The sequence below is a fragment of the Aquarana catesbeiana genome, linkage group LG01, assembly GCF_042186555.1.
Source record: "Aquarana catesbeiana isolate 2022-GZ linkage group LG01, ASM4218655v1, whole genome shotgun sequence".
NCBI lineage: Eukaryota > Metazoa > Chordata > Amphibia > Anura > Ranidae > Aquarana > Aquarana catesbeiana.
The window spans coordinates 63,678,215-63,693,319 of NC_133324.1; the positions used below are offsets into that span (position 1 = coordinate 63,678,215).

Sequence of the window (15,105 nt, forward strand, 5' to 3'; positions counted from 1 at the left end):
GAAGTTCCCAAAACATGGCCCGTTGGGGGTACTTGAGGACTAAGGTTGAGAACCACTGCGGGCGCATGCATTTTTAAGGTTTGACATGTTGGCTATGTATTTACTCGGCAGAGCCCCCCACCGCCCCAAAGCATCCCCCCCTCCCCATGTTGAGGGCATGTGACCTGGTTCAAAAGGGGGGGTGGGGTGGGGGTGCTCGCCCCCCCCTTTTTTGGCATGCAAGGCTGCATGCTCAAAAAAGGGTCTGGTATAAATTTGGGGTGGGGTTCCCCTTAAAATCCATACCAGACCCAAAGGGCCATTGTTAAGGACGCAACGGCCGGCTTCCTGGCTCACTCCTTAACAACCAGCTATTCACTGGTTGTTAAGGACACCGGCAGCCCTGCTCCTTAACCTGCAGCTACCAAACATAGCTTACATACTAGCCTAAACGCAGGCAAAAACATGCAGCCCTGCTCCTTAACCTGCAGCTACTAAACATAGCTTACATACTAGCCTAAACGCAGGCAAAAACATTAGCGTTTATCTGAAGTTTTTACATTAGTTTTTAGCTTTCTAGTGTATATGAGGGCTAATTGTTTTTTGTGTGTTAAAAATACATCAGTTTAGCACCTTTTCAATGCCTTTAAGCTGCTTGCTCTGTTCAAAAGTGCCATTTCCCCAAACTTCCGGTTGGGAGGACACACAACTAAAAACATCACCACTATCATTTGGTTATTAAGATACAAACGCATGCATGACCAGCATTATATTTCAGTTGATCCAATGCCCCACAGCTGCCAATCAATCCCTGTTGAGGAAAGTATAAAAACCATGCAAATTTTTTATTTTTATTTTATTTTCATGACCAGTCGTTTTACAATTTATTCTTCTTAGAACATGGAATATTTTTACGTAAGAAGTCCTGTATTATTGGCCAGCTGATTTCCTGAGCCTGGCAGTGTGAGACAAGTTCTCCTCCCCACAGTATCGGATATGGTGATGAAGATACTCTTGATACAGGGCAGAAAGGAGAACACGGAGGTTCTAGGAGGTGTCCAGCTCCAGGATAACTCTCTATGTACACGTCCATCTTGCCCCACTTTTTTGCTCTGGCTGATGACAATCTAGCAAAATGTAAGCTTTCATAGAACTGATCATTTTCTCCCACCAGGAAGAGGATGGGACCTTTGGCCTTTTCCACTGGAAGTACACTGGCCTGGTTTTCTGGTTTTGTTGGGTCTCCGACTGAGAGAGATACAATAAAAACTTCAGAGGGTGTTATAAGTGACCTCTCTCCTTGGTATGGAATTCCAGGCAGCATAAGGTCCCCGTAACTGATGGTGCTGCCGGTAATTGCCATGGTTCCATTGATGCACACTGTAGCAGCAATCTGTGGTATATAAGACGCCATGGCTAGAGCTATTTCAGCTCCTTTGCTCACACCTATGACTCCAACTCCACTTCCGCACACCTGAATGACATTTAGTAACAAAGGTTAATGTTTGTTAAAGCTGAACAGCTAAATGCACATAAACTATACATATATGAGCTGTCCTATCTGCCAAAGGACTTCTGATTCTATCCAGCTATTCTTCTGATTGGGGGGGGGGGGGGGGGGGGTGATACCATTTTCTGTGATGAAGATAAAAGCAAAGTTTTTGCAGTGGATTGAATAAATCAGTGGATTGTGGGTGCAATGTCAGGCTCCTGCAAACTCTTCCTCTAATTCCCTGCCGTACCAAGGTATGGGCTTTCAGTTGGAGAGTTGCAGAGAGTGTCAGAAGACTATGTGTGCGCTGATTACCATACTTGTATTTCACTAAGAACTACAAGTCCATCTGCTGCAGTGGAACACTGGACTTGCATACTTGCCAACTGTCCCCGATTTGCCAGGATAGTCATGCTTTTTAGTAGGCTGTCCTGTGATGGCCCTGTCCATAGCAGCAACCATGTCTGCTCTAACTCCCAGCTGATACACCATCCCTCCACTCTGCCTCTCCTTGCATCTCTCCTGGCCCTCTACAACATCTCACCCCCCACCTCCGCCGCTCTTTACTGCCCCCCCAGCTCTGATATCCCCTCCGTAGCACCGATCCCCTTGTGGATCTTCTGCTAACGACTTCTCCTCCTCTCCCCTCATGCTGCCTACAGCTGCTGCAGGGGAGCCACAGGAGCATCAAACTCAGTAAATAAAAGCCCCCACTGCTGTTCAAACCCCCCCTTCCTGTACTTGAGTCTCCAGCAGCACTGATCCTCTGCTGTGTGCCCCCCCCTTTCAACCCCCCAGCGCTGTTGGCTGGCTCCCCCCCCCTCCTGCAGCTGGAGCGGGAGATTATTGCAGTGTTCGGGATGGAGTGGGCGGGGGGCAGTTTACCAGCCCCTTCCTGAATGAACACACTAAGTGATCGGTACCGATCGCTACGATGCTCATTTCTTATTGAAGCATAGTAAGCTGTGTCTACTATGTTTCAGTTTGTGAATGAATAGGAGCCTCTGTAGTGCTTCTATTCATTCATTTGCAGTGCAGCTGAGGCTGTAGAGAAAGGGACTAACAACTCTCTCTGTCTCAAAAGAGAGACATCCAGGGTATGATAATATCCCTCCAAAGCCCCCCAACAGGGCTGTACAAAAAAATTAAAAAATGTAAAAATAACAAAAACTGTTAAGTAAATACATAAAAATAGTAATTATGTGAAAGCTAGTTTACGCTAGTTTATGCTACAAGAAAATATATCAGCTGCAAGCACATCCAGTGTGTATATTCAAAATGTGTCAATTGGTGCTGTGCTATCAGCCTCAAGATAATAAACACACAACTTTAAATAACATAATATATCAATAGCAAATTTGTGCGAATAAATATACTTTAAAACACATGAAAATCGTGAAACGTTTCCATAATTCATAGTGTAGAAAGTCCAAAATTCTCCAATATAAAGTGATATCAGGAAACTTCCACGTGAGATCACCAAGAAACCCCCATGGGCGTAAGCTCACCTCACATCAGGGCCTCAATAATGGGGCAATAGAAGTCTTGTATTGCCAAACAATGTTAAATCAGTAGCTGCGGATAGTTGCTCCAGATTAACTAGTCATCAAAACATCAGCTGTACTCCACTCAAAAAAAGGGGCACACGTTGGCAAGACGGGAACATGTAGGGTCACAGACAGAGGACAGAGACAGTGAGACTCAAAGCAAATATCGGCCCCTGCAATCCCTGCTTTAGTGCGCCTTGTTTTACCATTCAGATACCTGAGGGGAGGTGGCTGACTACTTAAGACTGGGCTTATCAAGGATCTGTCACGGCAAGCTCCCTGTGCAACTCTGCATGTGGAGGAAACAGCTTCTGTTCCATAGACTACTGCTCCACTGTAATTTGCCCTCCTGACCTCCCAGTATTGTGACCTTTTGCCCCACTGTAATTTACCCTCCTAAACCCAGTACATGGTTCCTGGTGCTCCCCTGTACTTTGCCCTCCTGACCCACAGTACTGTGCCCCGATGCCCCCCTGTACTTTGTCCTCATCTTTAGAAGAGGCTTCCTTCTGGGACAACAGCCATGCAGACCAATTTGATGCAGTGTGCGACGTATGGTCTGAGCACTGACAGGCTGATCCCCCACCCCTTCACCTCTGCAGCAATGCTGGCAGGACTCATACATCTATTTCCCAAAGACAACCACTGGATATGACGCTGAGCACATGCACACAACTTCTTTGGTCGACCATGGCGAGACCTGTTTTGAGTGGAACCTGTCCTGTTAAACTGCTGTATGGTCTTGGCCATCGTGCTGCAGCTCAGTTTCAGGGTCTTGGCAATCTTCTTATAGCCTAGGCCATCTTTATGTAGAGCAACAACTCTTTTTTTCAGATCCTCAGAGAGTTCTTTGACATTAGGTACCATTTTGAACTTTCAGTGACCAGTATGAGAGAGTGAGAACACCAAATTTAAACACACCTGCTCCCCATTGACACCTGAGACCTTGTAACACTAACGATTCACATGACACCAGGGAGGGAAAATATCTAATTGGGCCCGATTTGGACATTTTCACTTAGGGATGTACTCCCTTTTGTTGCCAGCGGTTTAGACATTAAGGGCTGTGTGAGTTATTTTGAGGGGACAGCAAATTTACACTGTTATACAAGCTGTACACTCACTACTTTATATTGTAGCAAAGTGTAATTTCTTCAGTGTTGTCACATGAAAAGATATAATAAAATATTTACAAAAATGTAAGGGGTGTACTCACTTTTGTGAGACACTGTATAAGCCTGTAATAATAGGTTAATATGCATCATGTAGAACAATGCCCACTTTACCGTAGATGAATGCGCAACCCCAAATTAAAGTACATTCTCCAAGACAGTACAGGTCTTGCTGATTACAGAGCAGAAAAAGTGTCCCTGGAAACTTTTTTGAAATGTTGGCAACTATGGACTTGTAGTTCATTCATAAATCTTTGTGACTGAATGCCATGTCTCTACGGATGGAGCCTAAATAAGGGTATAACATGTAACACGGTGCAACAGATAGAGGTTAGCCTTTAAGGAATACAGTGGTGTCACCACACCGCCCACAACCTGCTGACTGGACAGTGAAGGAGGAGAAACACACTGATCAGCTCTGCTCACCTTTCCTACCAGCCTGATTCACATATACAGTATATGCAGCAGCGCCTGATTGCCTATTATTGCTGCTTCTCACTTGTTCAGTCACAGTGCCACTATACAGGGAATCACAGGAAGCCGATATCAAGAAAGTTTCAGGTACTTACACTAGCTTCACAATAAAAATACACGTGGCATTGCATTATGCAGTTTTATATTTGCTTGGAGTTCATCTAAACTTTGCTAAAGGCAATTTTACGCATCAATGAAACAGATGTAGTGATATGGACTGTTACCAGAAAGCTTCGTACCATTCAGTGTTCTAAACTTTGTTTGTCCCTGTGATTATTCGTGCAGCCAGTGACCAGTGATCTGTGTGCCAACAGAGAGTTATGGGGCGTATAGTCCTCTTTGAATCTGCTGCTATGTATCCATATACCCCAAGACTACAAATCCCAGGGACCCTTGCAGTGTCCTGAAGGTTGCTGGGAGAGATGATAAAAGGAGCTGAGAAGCCCACGCATGCTATCTTCCTCCTGGGCCTGACACAAGACAGACCTCTCTGTATGACAGAGAGAGATCGCGGCCTACCACGCGGAACGCTACTCCCACCATGAGGCCTAAGAGGCCTACTCCTGATACCCACTGTCGGACATCCTGTTATTAGCATCACTTACAGCGCCTACCCATTGGTGCGGACATGTGGGTAAAGTCACTACAGAAGGCCAAGACAGGGGATCCGTTGCAGGAGTGATGCGATTTGTGTGCCTACCACGCAGAACGCTACACCACCCACGAGGCCTAAGAGGCCTACTCCTGTTACCCACTGTCGGACATCCTGTTATTAGCATGTCCTGAAGGTTGCTGGGAGAGAAAAGGAGCTGAGAAGCCCGCGCACGCCCTCTTCCTCCTGGGCCTGATGCAAGACGGACCTTTCTGTATGACAGAGAGAGATCGCAGCCTACCACGGGGAACGTTACTCCCACCACGAGGTCTAAGAGGCCTACTCCTGTTATCCGCTGTCGGACATCCTGTTATTAGCATCACTTACAGCGCCTACCCATTGGTGCGGACATGTGGGTAAAGTCACTACAGAAGGCCAAGACAGGGGATCAGTTGCAGGAGTGATGCGATTTGTGTTCCTGTCTAGAAGACCTTGGATCCATTTGGGTTGATGAGAGAGCAAGCTGCTCAACCTTTATCTATTCACTACAACCAGTACAGAACACCATACACACACTCACATTTCTACCCAAGGACACTTTACTGCATTGCTGGAACACTGTGCTCAGATGCCTTAGGCCTTCACCACTCGGAACCTATTGTTTCATCTATAACCAAACGGATTAAAGTTAACAAGCACTAGCCAGCAAAGAATAACAGATCTGGAACTCTATTGCCATTACTTATCTCTCTCTCTCTCTCTCTCTCTCCATATCCATATCGGCGGGAGATTAGCTCTCTCATTAGAATATCATAGGCGGTCTAGATTACATCTATCCAAGTGTGGCCACATATGTAGTTAACTGAAACATCAACTAGGTGATTATATGGGGTCTCCTTTTCCCCAAGCCGTCGAGAAACTTCAAGGGACCTCAATGAGGGAGCTAGTTGGTCGTCCCAAGGAAAGGCTGTGCTCCAAGGACAAGAAAAGAAATTGGAAGAAAAACAAGAGGGGAGGACTCAAGCCATCAATCCTCTTGCACTTGCCAGTGCTCAAGCACGACCCCAAATTAAAATCCCCAGAAAATAGGAGAAGGGGACAGGAAATCAATGCACACCTCACAAAACAAGCAGTTAAATCTCAAACACCGCCTCCAAGGAGGCCTGTTAGAGCACATGCCTTAAAAAGGCACCTGGAGGGAACCTACCAAATAACTTAGTGGGGCCTTCCGCTATAGTATCAGTCCAAGTGGAGGGCATCTATACGCAAGCACTATTGGATACTAGAGCTCAAGTAACGCTGCTGTATCAAGACTTCTACCATAAGTACTTGAAACCCATCCCCTTGTGTAAACTCGACGAGCTGGAAATTTGGGGAATTGGAAATCAGAAGTGCCCTTACGATGGTTAAATACCTAATCAAGATAACCTTCGACTCTGTTTAAGCTGGAAGGCCAGAGACATTCAACACATTAGCAGTTGTATGCCCTCGACCGCCTGGAGCCGGCAGAAATTCTTTGCAGATAGGAACTAATACCAATTTAGTGAGAAGACTACTCACCCTCTTGGCCATAGGAGGTGCCCCTTGGAAAAATCCATCCTCAGTTGAGGGAAGCCTTTGAGGGTATTGCTAGAAAAAAAGGCACCCGCCGAAGGAGTGGGGAGGTTGTGACACTAGACACTCTAGACACTCAAGAAAGGGTGCTGCAGCCTGGAGAGACATCCTGTCTCAAAGCCACTGTTCAAGATGTCCTGGGGCCAACCGGGTGGTGGTCCGTACGTGGTGGTAGAAGCTGATCCCACAGAGGAGGAAGTTGGGATAGAGTTATTTCCCGAAATTATACCCACTCGGGCTCTGTTCCGGAGTGGGGGGCAAGTTCCTGTTAGTGTGCGTAACGTCACTAGTCAACCAATCAGCCTAAAGCTTCGAATGGTGATCAGGAAAGTGAGTGCTGCTACCCCGGAAGAGAAGAATGAGACAGTCCAAGTGGGAGATGGAAGAGACACCACTGCTCACTGCCCAAGCCTCCCCCTTTTGGGAATGAAGGGTTAAAGCTCAGATAGATCAGTGGGAGAAGATGCTCTCGAAAAATGACTTTGATGTGGGCTGTGCTAAGAGTGCTCAGCATCATATTTGATTGACTTAGGATAAGCCATTCCGAGAAAGGGCAAGACAGGTCCCCTTATGTGATTTGGAATACCTTCGGGAACAACTAGCTGAACTGAAAAGGTCAGGAGTGATTAAAGAGTCACGAAGCCCTTACGCTTCCCCAATTGTGGTGGTGGGAAAGAAGAATAGGTCTCTCCAGATGTGCATCGATTATTGAACCTTGAATCGAATAGAAGAAGCCTTGCAGTGCTTATCCGAGGCCAAATGGTTCAGTGTGTTGCATTTAAAGAGTGGGTACTACCAAATCCCTATGCACCCAGAAGATCGGGAGAAGACTGCCTTCAATAGCCCACTGGGATTCTTCGAGTTTGATCGGATGCCTCAGGGACTGAACGGGGCTCCTGCTACGTTCCAGCTACTGATGGAGAATACAGTGGATGTATCACGGGTACTCACCGAGGCCGAGATGCTGGGAGTGGCTTCCCTTGCGGCTAAGCGCACCACACCCCTGGTAGTGGTACAGAGGGTGTAGGGCACAGAGAGGCACGGGTCGCCTGCAGGCAGGAAGCTTCTTGAGAGGAGGACTTCAGTCACGCAGAGATGAGAGCAACGGTGGCTCTGACCCAGAGCTGGAGAAGAAGACCCGGCCGGGGTTCTAACCCGCAAACACAATGGGAGCTGGGATAAGTGCAGGAGATCAGGCACTGAGAACCCAGTAGTGGAGAGTCTATGATGCAGACCGATAACTTAATACTGGAGACTGGTAGATGAGGAAGTCCTTGAAGCAGGCCGAGGGTCAAACACAGCAGATGGTAAGTAGAGGAATCCTGAAGGCAAGCCAGAGGTAGGGGATTGGAGATGTCAGCAGAGAAGTCCGTTTAAACAAGCCGGGGTCATACACGAGAAGGCAGGAGAATCCGGAGACAGGCAGAGGGTCAAACACTGGAAGCAGATCGTGGGAAAGTCCTTTAAACAAGCCGAGGTCAAAATGCTGGAGAGAGACAAGGTAGGTCAGGCAAATCCGGGTCAAAACAGGTAAACACAAGAAGCAGGAATCAGGAACGGAACACTGGAAGCTGAAAGACAAACCAGCAATTAAACAGGGCACAAGTCAGTCCTTATATAGGCCAGAAAGGGGGCGTGACGCTGACGAGCGAACGTTCGTACGCCATTACGCCGTTACGCCGTGTAGTGAACCCGTGTGTGCCGCTACTTTGCTAACGCGCATGCGCCGAAGCGCGGCTCCGCCGCGCAAACGCACAGGAACCTTCCGATGTTGACAGGCTCTTTTCTGACAGTGCCCCCCCCCAAAGGGCAACCTCCGGGTGCCCAATCTGGCCAGTACTCCCGGATATTTCTTGTGGAATGTTTGTATTAACCGTGGGGCGTGTATATTGGAGGAGGGTTCCCAAGAATTATCTTCTGGGGGGTACCCCTTCCACTTGACCAGGTACTGGATATGACCCCCCCTCCTTCTACAGTCCATTATAGCCTCAACCTCGAATTCATCTTCGCCTTCAATATTAATTGGAGGAGGTGGCAACTTCTCCCTTCCTGGAAAAGAACTGGGAGTTACTGGTTTCAAAAGGGAAGTATGGAAGACAGGATGAATTCTGTAAGAGCTGGGTAAAGAGAGTTCAAAGGCCACGGGGTTCACTACTCTCTTTATCTTGAAGGGACCAATAAACCTTGGGCCTAATTTGCGTGAAGGACAAGAAAGTTTGAGGTTTGTTGCGGATAGCCAGACTTCATCCCCAATCTTAAAAATTGGGTTGCTCCTCCTCCCCCTGTCATAGTATTTCTTGTAGCTGTCCTGAGCCTTCTTCATAGTTTCCTGAATTATTTGAAAATTGGCTTGAATGGAATTTATTCGGTCTTGCACCGCGGGAACTGATACTTCTGAAAAAGAATTAGGCAAAAAAGAGGGGTGAAATCCATAATTAGCCCAGAAAGGAGTTTGATTGGTTGCTGTATGTATGGAATTATTATAGGCAAATTCTGCACAGGGGAGGAGTGAAACCCAGTTGTCTTGAGAGCACGAGCAGAAACAGCGCAGATATTGTTCCAGCGTTTGGTTCGTCCTCTCTGTTTGGCTATTACTTTGAGGATGATATGCTGAGGATAGGCATACCTTGATTTCCAGGGATTTACAAAGGTCTCTCCAAAATTTTGAGGTGAACTGGACTCCTCTGTCAGACACAATGCTAACGGGTACTCCATGTAGCCTAACCACTTCCTTGATGAATATATCCGCGGTATCTGAGGCAGAGGGTGTGCCCTTCATGGGTAAGAAGTGGGCCATTTTTGAAAGGCGGTCGACCACTACCAGAATGGTGGAGAATCCTTCAGCAGGTGGTAGGTCAACGATAAAGTCCATAGCCACTTCCTTCCAGGGTTGCTCTGGAATGGGTAATGGTCTTAATAGACCCCAGGCTTTTGCATTGGATCCCTTGCTGCGCTGGCAAATAATACAAGAGTTTACGTAGTTCTTACAGTCCTGACTCCACCCTGGCCACCAGAAGGAACGATGTATTAGTTCCGAGGTCTTTTGTACCCCGAAATGTCCTGCAAATTTGTTATCATGAAATGTCTTTAGTACCAAGGGTCTTACTTGCGCTGGAACAAATATTTTGTTTTGGGCCCATAGTAAACCATCCTGTTTCCTCAGTGTGGGTACTTCAGGGTTTAAGCATTGGCTGGAGGCCTGTTCAATGGCAGTTCTTAGATCTGGCTAGATTGAACAAAGAAAATTCTGTGAGGATAGAATAGTACCAGGTTCTGCTGTTTGAGAGGTTTCTGGGAACATTCGAGATAGGGCGTCCGCTTTCCCATTCTTGGAACCAGGCCGATAGGAAATGTGAAAGTTGAACCTGGAGAAGAACAAGGCCCAGCGGGCTTGCCGGGGTCTGAGGCGTTTTGCTGTTCTGAGGTACTCCAGGTTCTTGTGATCTGTGAAGATCATAATGGGGTGAGAAGCGCCCTCCAAAAGATATCTCCACTCCTCAAGAGCAAATTTGATGGCCAGTAGTTCACGCTCCCCCACGTCATAGTTCCTTTCCGGCGGGGACAGTTTCCGGGAGGCAAATGCCACAGGATGAAGAAGGGCCTTCTGGCCTCGTCTTTGGGATAGAATTGCTCCTAAAGCGGATTCTGAGGCGTCTACTTACAACACATAGGGAAAAGCGGGGTCTGGATGCAGTAGTACCGGGGCAGAAGTAAATAGATTCTTCAGTTTATCAAATGCTTCCTGAGTTTCTGAGGACCACTGGAATCGACTTTGCTGGCGAGTCAGTTGGGTTATGGGAGAAATGATCGATGAAAATCCTTTTATGAACCTGCGATAAAAGTTGGCAAAGCCCACAAATCGTTGGACCCCCTTTTTGTCTGTAGGGGCTGGTCATTCTTGGATAGACTTCACTTTCTGAGGATCCATTGAGACCCCTTCAGTGGAGATAATGAACCCTAGGAATTGGACTACTGTTTTTTCAAATTCGCATTTCTCTCCCTTTAGGTAAAGTCCGTGCTTCCTGAGGATCGTGAGTACCTTCTTCACATGGACCTGGTGTTGCTCAATGGTTGTAGAGAAAATCAGAATATCGTCAAGGTAAACAATCACAAAGTCATCTAAGTATTCACGAAAAATATCATTTACTAGGTGTTGGAATGTAGCTGGGGCATTGCACAGACCAAATGGCATCACTAGATATTCAAAATGTCCGAACCTAGACCTAAAAGCCGTTTTCCACTCATCCCCTGGGCGTATCCGCACCAAGTTGTAGGCGCCCCTTAGGTCAAGTTTAGAGAAAACTTGTGCGGTTCGAAACCGTTGGAACAGTTCTGGGATGAGGGGAAGTGGATAACGGTTCTTGATGGTGATCTTGTTGATCTCCCTGTAGTCCACACAAGGCCTTAAAGTACCATCTTTTTTTTCAACGAAGAAAATCCCTGCTCCAGCCGGAGAAGAGGAAGGACGAATGAATCCCTTTTCAAGGTTTTCGTTGATGTAGGACCGCAGAGCCTCCAACTCCTTTTCTGATAGAGGGAATATACGACCAAAAGGAATCTCTGAACCAGGTAAGAGATCAATGGGACAGTCGTATGGTCGGTGAGGAGGCAAACTGTCAGCTCTCCTTTTGTCAAAAATGTCCATGAATTCATGGTAGGCTGCAGGGACGTGCTGAAGGTGATCAGGAACTGGCTGGACAGTTAGACAGGAAGCTGTGCAGACAGGACCAGAGGTGAAGCAGTGCTGGGAGCAGTAAGCCGAAGAGAAGGAGATCTTCTTCTCACTCCAATTGATATGGGGGTTGTGAGCTTGCAGCCATGGAAGTCCCAGGATGATAGGGAACATGGGGGAGCAGATGATGTCAAAGCACAGAAATTCTTGATGTCCTGAATCTGTGATGGTGAGAATGGGTTTAGTTTCTTGGGTAACAGGCCCGGAACAGGGGGATGATCCATCGGCCAGGTGGATTTGGAGCCTTTGTCTTTTATTTTGCAGAGGGATGCGTAAACTTCGAGATAGGGATGTATCCAGGAAGCAGCTGCAGGCGCCAGAATCAATAATGGCTGGTAGCCGGATCTCCTCGCCTGCCACCTGTAGGGAGACAGGAAGGACAAGATGAGTTGTACTTGAACCATTGACTTGAAAGTTCATAGCTGTTTGTAATTGGGACTTACTGGGTCTTATAGGACAGTTGCGCAAAAAGTGGCCTGACCCTCCACAGTATAGGCAGAGATTGGCCTCCCGCCGGCGTTGTTTCTCATCAGGTGTAAGTGGAGCCCGGATCAGTCCCAGTTGCATTGGCTCGCTCTCCAAGGTAGAGGAGGAAGGGACTGCAGGAAGAGGATGACCTGTGGGGACCCTGGGTAGCATCCATGTAGGCCGAGGAGATTGAAGACGTTCAGAACGTCGTTCCCGTAGACGTCGGTCTAGTTTTATGGCTAGCTGGATCAACTCCTCCAGGGTGGAAGGAGAATCCACACGTGCCAATTCGTCTTTGAGAGTCTCTGAGAGTCCCTGGCGGTACTGGTATTTGAGAGCCGCCTCATTCCATCCAGTGTCCCCTGACCATTTCCGAAATTCGACCGTATAGTCCTCCACCGGTCTTTTTCCCTGGACTAAGGTATGTAAGATGGACTCGGCCGTGGCTATGCGTTGGGGATCATCATATAATCTTCCCATAGATTCAAAGAAGGTTTCCACGGAGTTTAGTAAGGGACTTTTCTGCTCCAGGAGGTTGTGAGCCCAAGCTTGGGGTTCTTCGGACAACAAGGAAATGATGAACCCTACTTTTACTGTCTCAGAGCTGAAAGTCTTAGGTTGGAGAGCCAGGTATAACAAGCAGGCGTTTTTAAATGCTCTAAACCTCTTCCGATTTCCGGAAAATCGTTCGGGTGTGGGCACCCTAGGTTCTGGGAGAGTCATAACAACTGCAGGAGCTGTGCTGGAGTGATCTTGTGAAGAGCTGGCCCCACTGGGGGATGTGGAAGTTGCATCCCCGGGAGATAAGATTAGGTGCTGGAGACGACCTTCTAGTTGGAAATAGCCATCTTGTAGCCTCTGGACTGCTTGCGTAAGGGTCGTTACCTGCTGGCATAGAGCTTCGAGAGGGGAACCCACTCTGTCGGCCTCAGACATGGCTGGTTTGTACTATCACGGGTACTCACCGAGGCCGAGATGCTGGGAGTGGCTTCCCTTGCGGCTAAGCGCACCACACCCCTGGTAGTGGTACAGAGGGTGTAGGGCACAGAGAGGCACGGGTCGCCTGCAGGCAGGAAGCTTCTTGAGAGGAGGACTTCAGTCACGCAGAGATGAGAGCAACGGTGGCTCTGACCCAGAGCTGGAGAAGAAGACCCGGCCGGGGTTCTAACCCGCAAACACAATGGGAGCTGGGATAAGTGCAGGAGATCAGGCACTGAGAACCCAGTAGTGGAGAGTCTATGATGCAGACCGATAACTTAATACTGGAGACTGGTAGATGAGGAAGTCCTTGAAGCAGGCCGAGGGTCAAACACAGCAGATGGTAAGTAGAGGAATCCTGAAGGCAAGCCAGAGGTAGGGGATTGGAGATGTCAGCAGAGAAGTCCGTTTAAACAAGCCGGGGTCATACACGAGAAGGCAGGAGAATCCGGAGACAGGCAGAGGGTCAAACACTGGAAGCAGATCGTGGGAAAGTCCTTTAAACAAGCCGAGGTCAAAATGCTGGAGAGAGACAAGGTAGGTCAGGCAAATCCGGGTCAAACAGGTAAACACAAGAAGCAGGAATCAGGAACGGAACACTGGAAGCTGAAAGACAAACCAGCAATTAAACAGGGCACAAGTCAGTCCTTATATAGGCCAGAAAGGGGGCGTGGCGCTGACGAGCGAACGTTCGTACGCCATTACGCCGTTACGCCGTGTAGTGAACCCGTGTGTGCCGCTACTTTGCTAACGCGCATGCGCCGAAGCGCGGCTCCGCCGCGCAAACGCACAGGAACCTTCCGATGTTGACAGGCTCTTTTCTGACAGGATGATATGAACCTGGTAGAAGTACTGGTTTATCTTGATGACATTTTGTTTGGTCGAACTTTGGAAGAGCACGAGGCCCGATTGGAGAAGGTTTTCCAGTGACTACACAAAGAGGGGTTGAAGCTGTCATTGGAGAAGAGCCAATTCTACCAGACCTCTGTCACCTACATAGAGCATGTTGTATGCGCAGAAGGGATAGCCACTGACCCTCAAAAACTGCAGGCGGTTGCTTCTTGGCCCTGGCCCACCACTGTCACCGAGTTGAGATCGCTTTTGGGTTTCTGTTCTTACTACAGACTGTTTGTGAAGAACTTCTCTCAGATTGCTCAGCCATTGAACGAGATGTTACAGAAGCAACAGAAAACCCCGAAAGGAGGAGGCAGAAAGCCGAAGGAATCTATCCAGGACCAGTGGACCGTGAAGTGTGAGAAGTCCTTTGAGAGGCTGAAGTGGAGTATGGTCAAAGCTCCGGTGCTGGCCTACGCTGACCCCTCGAAGCCTTGGGGGAGTGTTGTATTAAGAATCAAAAGGGAAGCTCCGCCCAGTAGCATGTGTGAGTCGCAGGCTTACTCCCCCAAGAAGAATTATCCGGTGCCCAAGTTGGAGTTCCTGGTCCCTCAAGTGGGCTGTAGTAGACAAACTTTGCATCTACCTGTATGGAGCCACCTTTGTGGTGAAAACGAATAACAATCCCCTGACCTATTTGTTATCCTCTGCCAAGCTGGATGCCACTGGGCATCAGTGGCTAGCCTCTCTTAGTTCCAATTCAGTTTGAAATATCGGCCAGGAGTGGGAAATAGAGACGCTGATGCTCTTTCCCAAAGACCACTCTTCACCCATAATGATCAAAGAAGTTGGGTTCATTTACCTCCCGAAGGAATACAAGCATTGTGCAAAGGGGTGGAGTATAAGCACAGGGGGGCAATAGGGGCTGAAGCTGTGGGGGTCACTCCTGGGGGAGTACCGAAACATTGCAACCTAACCCAAGTACGCAACCATGAATTGCCTCAGCTGAATAAGGAGGATACGAGGAGAGACCAGCGGGAAGATCTAGGAAACCTGATAATTAAGTCACTATCGACTAAAGACCCTTGGATACTGATGGATAGTCCCATTAAGGGCACCAAGGTTATTCATAAAGAATGGGATTGAATGAAAATAGAAGAGGGTATCCTGTATCGAAGAGGCCGAAGGTGTAAGCCAGCTGTTCCTTCCGGAAAAACATCGTT

The 15,105-nt window shown here is 48.0% G+C and overlaps 1 protein-coding gene across 1 annotated transcript in view; it reads right to left on the reverse strand.

The window, feature by feature from the left end:
- Window positions 1-841: 841 nt before the first annotated feature.
- Window positions 842-15,105, reverse strand: part of LOC141131788 (acyl-coenzyme A amino acid N-acyltransferase 1-like) — a 55,709-nt gene continuing 41,445 nt past the window's right edge. Inside the window, exon 4 of the mRNA XM_073619454.1 lies at window positions 842-1,453. Coding sequence (XP_073475555.1) covers window positions 857-1,453 — 597 coding nt within the window. The 3' untranslated portion in view covers window positions 842-856. The remainder of the gene's footprint in view (window positions 1,454-15,105) is intronic.